Genomic DNA, 6,710 nt, shown 5'->3' with positions numbered 1-6,710 from the left:
TGTGTGTGTGTGTGTGTGCATGGGGGGGGGGACTCATCTTATCCTCTGCTTGGAGGGCACAAGCAGCACAGCACAAAGGAGCCTCAGCAAACGTGGGGAAAGCAAAGCAGTTGGCCGGCTTAAGGGTCTGTCGGATTTGTTCTGTTTCAGGGCTTCCTGTTTTAGGAGCACAGATTGTATTTAATCAGCGGGGAGAGAGAAACTGCTCTGCAGGGAATCCAAATTTAAAGAAAAAAAAAAAACACAACAAAAAAAAAAAACGCAAATAAATCAGCAGGAATAATTCCCATGCCGCCTCTCTTCTTGATTCACCATGGATTTTTCCCTTCTCCTTGTCCTCTCTGGCCCCAGCATCTTGCTGGTTTACCAGCGTTGCTATGGAAACAGCAATGCCAAAAAGATTTGTACATGTATTTTTCAGCCCATTCTATTTAATATTTTTGAGGTCTGATGAGGCATCGACTGCTGGCATTGCCATAGATCCATAATTTTCGTCCCAACAGGGAGGTATTTTCACATCACTGGACACAGTGTGTGTGTGTGTGTGTGTGTGTGTGTGTGTGTTGGGGGTGGTGGGGGTTGCTGAATGTGTTACTCACACAGCTTTTCTCCATCTGTGTTGTTTCCAAAGAATGCCTGCACACACACACACACTATCCCCTCGACTGGCACAAACACAGACAGAGACCAGCGCGGAAATAGCACGCACACAAAACAGCTTCTGCTCGGTTGCATCAACTGCGTCCAGCATCAATCTGTCCGGGGTTACAATGCCACCTGAGGAATTTGACACCAAAAACAAATCCATTACCTGCTCATTCATTCACCACCACATGAGAAATGCAGACTGGGGGGGAAAATGCTCTAAGTAACCAGGACACCATCCACTGTCCAATGTCAAATACATTCAAATCAATACGTGACCTTTAAGACACGGAATGATTTTCGCACTGATAGTTTAGCCCTTTTGAATTTCCCAAAGCACGGCTCTGCATCACATACAACCTTTAGCAGAGCGTAGATCAAAATGATTTTTTTGCTGAGCTATTGTCGTATAATTAACCTGCACTGTTAATTGTCTTCGTCCATTTTGCGTATCGGACCGTCTCTTAAGACATGAGAGCGCAGCACAGGCGGCCTGCTCCAGTCTCCAAACGGGCACACCATGGAGTCTTTATCGGATGTTTGGCCTTGGTTCTGTGTGCCACATTGTATGTAACTGTGACAAGGTTCAATGGCTGATTATGGGTTACTGTAGCCAAATACCGGTGACGCCAAGAAATAGGACAGTGGCTTTCTTGTGGAAGCAAACACAGCCTCCCCATAACCACATCCTGATAATGCTCCAGATTTCTAGCCTTGCCCTGTCCAGCACAGTTTACCGGACCATTTAGATAAGAGTGTTGTGTAGGAGAAGATCCTGTTTAGTTGGTCTTGCCAATGCCACGGCCCATCACAGCATGTAAACATCAGCGGTGGCACTTCACATCGTTTCCACATCTTTACTCAGGCTTGGCACCCACTTGTTGCCAGACCTTTACCGTTCACACACGCAGAGTGGACTGAACTCATACAGACACTGAGGGGTTGAATGGGGATATTTTAGAGCAGCTCACCCTCAATCACGTGTCAGCCGTGCATCATTGATTTAACGTTATACTATGTCTGCTGTCAGCAGGATTTTTGGATTGATTGCCCGTGCACCATGTCAATGCAAGGGTGTTACCACACGTGCACTGGGAAGTGATAGGAAAGCAATCAGCCCATGCCAGACATTCAATACCACAACTATTGCCCTCCCCAATCTGCCATATCACAATCCGTTTATTTAGATACATGACAAAAGGTCAGCAGGCCCTGTACAGTACAGTTACAGCACGGGACACAAGCCATGCCCTGCGAGCATGATACCCATCATGGGCATGCAGACAGTCGGGGACTGACACCCAGAGCTGCCCCTTGGCATTTATCGAATGTTTGGTTGGTTTTGGTTGCGTTCGCCCAGCGGGGGTTTCCCCTTTTGCCCCTTTCGACTCCACCACCGTCCAGCACCAGCAGACCCGTTTGCCAGCGCCACAGCACAACACAAACTCCGGCCCTGGCAGCTGCACGACAGCACAGCTCCGAGTCGGGCACACGGAAGGAGGTGAAGAACAAAAAAAAACAACAAAATAAAAATCCAGGAGAACTGGACATCTAATGCCAGAGGTCATTTGACAAATGTGAGAGCACATGGTTGGGACAATGGAAGACATTGTGGTTGGGTTGGACCGAACAGCAAACAGAGACGACGATGACAAGCCGAACAAACTGGCATCAATGACATGCGATTACACAGAGATTTGAAGCAATATGTTATACATGACAAATGCACCGTGAGCCATAACAGTGGCGGGTTCAATGCCAGAACAGATGGCAGATGATGGTATGGATGGCTTGATGGTAGACCCTCAGCCCATGGCTTAGTTTATAATCTATATTCCTCCTGTGGATCTCAGAATACACTGAGTTATGTTTACTTCTTGTAAAACAAGACTATGACTACAAAAGAAGGATTGAGATTTTTAAGAAGAGCATGCTCAACAATGTGCAGATGGCTTTGATGCCCTGTCAAACTTAAGCTTTGTGCTTTGCGTTAAATTACTCGGACATGCCTTCCCTCTGTGGTAATAATCAGTACACAAAGTTAATACAAAGCCCTCTATAACAGATCACAGACAAGTAGTATAAAATAAAAATGTTCCCAGTTCATTCAGAACATTGCCGCAGAGTATGCGACACATGTGGATTGATGGAAAGTTTCTCCGAAATATCTCAAAATACTTAGTTAGTGAAGAGAAGAGGATACTCTTCAGGGTTCGCTGACTGCAATACGCTGTGTTTACACAAACACTAAAAACACACTTGTTTGTACGGCAACTGGACAGTATTTCCATGATTTACCATAATAACAGGGATGTTGAGGCTCGCAACCTAGTAGATCTAATCACTGCACATAGACACACTAACATCGACATAAAACAGGACAGACGTTTCCCTTGAAGTCCTGATGTGCCACACACAAGAAAATTCTGACCTAAACATAAACAGCGCATCAACTTTACACTTGTAGAAAAATACATGAAAACATGAACCGCTGTTAACATAGGCTACATTCAATCCTCCGCACGCTTACCTATTTGACAGACGATCCAAAGATGTGCAATCACAACATAAAATCGTATTGTGGACACCTCCATTTTCATCTCCAGGGTAAAACCACTAAAATGTGGTCAACAGAATTTCACCGCTAATCTCTAAAAAATATAAGGGAAGCCTCGAGTCAAGCGAGGATGCTACACTTGCTTCATGCCGACTATCACCCGGTCTCGATGGGCTCCAAGCCGTCTCCCTACTCCACTGCGCTCCCATACATACGGTCGCTGCTCTCCTGGCAAGAAAAAGCAGGGAGAAAGATTGCGTGCGCGCGCCGCCCACAGTTCACTTTTTTACAGCGGTTGCCAACGGAGACACATCCACATGGACAATCCCACGATAGGAGAGTGGAGACAGGTCAATGGGTAGTTTATATTGTGTGTTTTGAAATACTGTCAGTTTATCGCTTAAGAGAAGTGATACAATGACAACAATTGAGACAATGACACCCCTACGTCGAGCCTAAAGCTGATGAAGACTACACAGATGAACATTTTCGTAACATAATGTTTATAAATAGTTTACAACTTCACCAGGTAGGCTATAGCCTTGGAAACTCTAGAGAAATGTGAAACCCCATTGATGAATTCAGAATAATCTGACCCTGCAGAGTTGTACAAAGCATACACTGTTTACAAATACAGCCCTGGCCACACTGGCCAAAATAAATGAAGAAAAACACAAGGTTACATATTGCTTTTAAGCTCTCTTCTTGTTATCCTTTCAGTGCATACATTAACATATCTTAACAGAGATTATCTTTAATTTATGCAGGATCCCCATTCCACTTCTTCGACCACTTTTCTCTCCCCAAAGGAACTGGATACAGAGCACTTTCCTTCTCTCTCTCTCTCTCTGACAAAAAAAGGCATAGAAAAGAGCCTTGTTGTTTGAGACGCAAGTAATTATGCCAAGAGCAGTGGACAAAAACAACCTGTTGATCAACAGTAGCCTATCAATAGAGATGCATTGTCTGTGTGCTCAAATAAACCTAGTGCAAATCTTTAAACTTTAGTTGATTAAAGGGATGGGTTTTTTTGTCATCAACTCAGTAGGCATATTATTTTCAAAACAGGGATCAAGTGCAATACTCAGCTGCGTGAGTGTGCAGACACAATGTAACTAGCGTCCATCATACTTAAGTGAAAGAAAACCACCTGACACATGGGGTGAAAGCCCCAACCACAGAGTGCCAGACTGATTCCAAAACAGGTAGGTCGTTATCAAAGTCGGCAGCATTTGTGTGGAACAATGGCATACAATTTGGCAGGCTGCAAAAAAAAAAAACACTGTGATTTATAACAAAAGCGGCTCACACAGGACTGACTGATGGGGAAAAAAGCACTGAGCGCAGGGTCCGTGCCTCACTGAAAGGGAACTCGCCATGAGAAAGCCTCCTTCCCATGAGCCGACGACAGTGGACACAGGTGTGGAGACGGCAGACTGAAGATGTCTCTTGCAAGTTTTCCAAACTGGAATAGAACAACCAGGAACCACAAGGGGCGTATTTGGTTACTGGTTGAAGGAGTGCCTGGGTTTTTTTGTTTTTTTGTTTTTTTTTGGTGAGAGATTTCGACTCACTCTGACAGGATCACTTACGGCGTGGAGGAGAAAGAGGACATTGGACGGTAAACAACGTGACAATGATGGATCCGAGCATCACTCCAAGGGTACACTCACCACACCTTGGTGTAGAGTTGCGGCTGATACATATCTAAAAACCATGGGAGAAGAATGAAAGGCAACAAACAAACAACAGTCAGGAAACGTGTCAGTAAACCAAGCTTTTCCCATAAGCATGTCAATTGAGGAGAATGCCCCACTGAAGCATTTAAAAGGGGCACTTTCTAAAGAAAGTCTATTTCAGCCTCTGTGGAAGTAGCTTTTATCTAAAGGGTTGGCTTGGTGTTATTCATCCAGTGAATCCATTCAGAGGTGTCGCTCTTTCCAGACTACAGTTTCTTCTGTTGACCCTTCTACCCCAGAGAAAAGGCCAAGGCCCTCCCCATCACTTTGCATGCTGGCGGACTGACAATCTATAGCGGTCCACTATTGTCTGCGGTATTGACATACAGCTGTGCAGCTGAAGTTCAATATCCCACACACTTAGCCGCACCACCAAGAAATCAATGTCTGTCACAGTGAATCACAGCAGAGTGTGTTCGCAGGCTAGTACACACACACACAAAACCGCTAGCCCCAGGGTGTTCTGAGGACATACATAATAATATCCTCTCGAGGATTGTGGTGGACAGAATTATGCAAGAATCTATGTGGACATGTGTTTGAATTCCCTTGTGTGTTACACTGACACTGATGTTACCGCCAATTTAACAAGTGCCTCTCCAAGCACAGACTCTACTCAGTCTAAAGAGCCATCTATGGCCGCCACAGACAGAGTCTCTTCATTCGCCGAACAATAACATTTACTTTAGCACCGTACAACCTTCTTGGGAAGCAAACTGTGCATCCTTTTAAAAGCGTAAGCTGTGCGTGAGAAATGGTGCGGTCGCTGGAAAATGGAGATCTCCCCGTGCCGCCGAGTGGACCCGCTGTCGTCCATTCACAGGTCTCAGCGGCGGCGGAGAGCCAGTCAGTGCCACGCAACGCCAGGGATGCCCGCTGCCCGAAGAGTGGCGCCTGTGCGGAGGGCTGCGAGAGGGCTTTCATCGGGACCGCTACGCCGGCGCCGGCTCAGACCGCAGTCTCGGCCGCCCCCCCCCCCCCCCCAGAGCATCAGCGACAAGATGAAGGATCAAGCGAGGCTTATGACACATACACACACAGTGTCCTCTCTCTCTCTCTCTCTCTCTCTCTCTCTCTCTCTCTCTCTCTCTCTCTCTCTCTCTCTCTCTCTCACACACAGACACATGTACACACAAAACACACACAAACATCAAACCACTCTCTGCCTTTTAAACACATACACACACCACTACAAGTAAATGTCTGTTCACATTCATTAACAAAATTAAAAATATAGACACACACACTCATTTCACTCTCACAATGACAATGGACCCTACAAAATTCCCCAACATATAAAACTATTACAAATGCATGAAAATCATGTTATTCAGGAGACGATCTCATAGGAACTGATGGTGAAACAAGTTTGTGATTGTACTTTTATTCAAAACTATTATATCCTATCCCAGGATATCATGCAAAGTGAGCCCAAATAGTTCCCCTACACATCTAACCTTGAGTTAAAAATTGTAATCCAGCCCTGAATATTTCCACTTTAGATTTGTTTACGTCAGGATCTTCATGTCATTGGGTCTGTTATGTCTGCCTTTTCCTCCAGAGAATTACAAAGAGAAGAAAGATCAAGGCTCATCTCTCTCACAAACACACACACACACACACACACACACACAGACAGTGTGTGATCATCACACACACATGCAGACATACAGCCTCACCCATACACACACACACACACACACACACACACACACACACACACACACACACACACACACACACACGCACACACGCACACACACACAAAT

At 45.4% G+C, this 6,710-nt stretch overlaps 1 protein-coding gene across 1 annotated transcript in view; it reads right to left on the bottom strand.

Moving 5' to 3' along the window:
- Positions 1–3,370, bottom strand: part of ptprz1b (protein tyrosine phosphatase receptor type Z1b) — a 43,142-nt gene extending 39,772 nt beyond the window's left edge. The window contains exon 1 of the mRNA XM_062517766.1: positions 3,176–3,370. Coding sequence (XP_062373750.1) covers positions 3,176–3,245 — 70 coding nt within the window. The 5' untranslated portion in view covers positions 3,246–3,370. The remainder of the gene's footprint in view (positions 1–3,175) is intronic.
- Between the last annotated feature and the right edge of the window lie 3,340 nt (positions 3,371–6,710).

The sequence above is a fragment of the Sardina pilchardus genome, chromosome 17, assembly GCF_963854185.1.
Source record: "Sardina pilchardus chromosome 17, fSarPil1.1, whole genome shotgun sequence".
Lineage (NCBI taxonomy): Eukaryota > Metazoa > Chordata > Actinopteri > Clupeiformes > Clupeidae > Sardina > Sardina pilchardus.
Note: the sequence above shows the minus strand (reverse complement) of the source record. Positions and strands in the feature narration are given on the sequence as shown.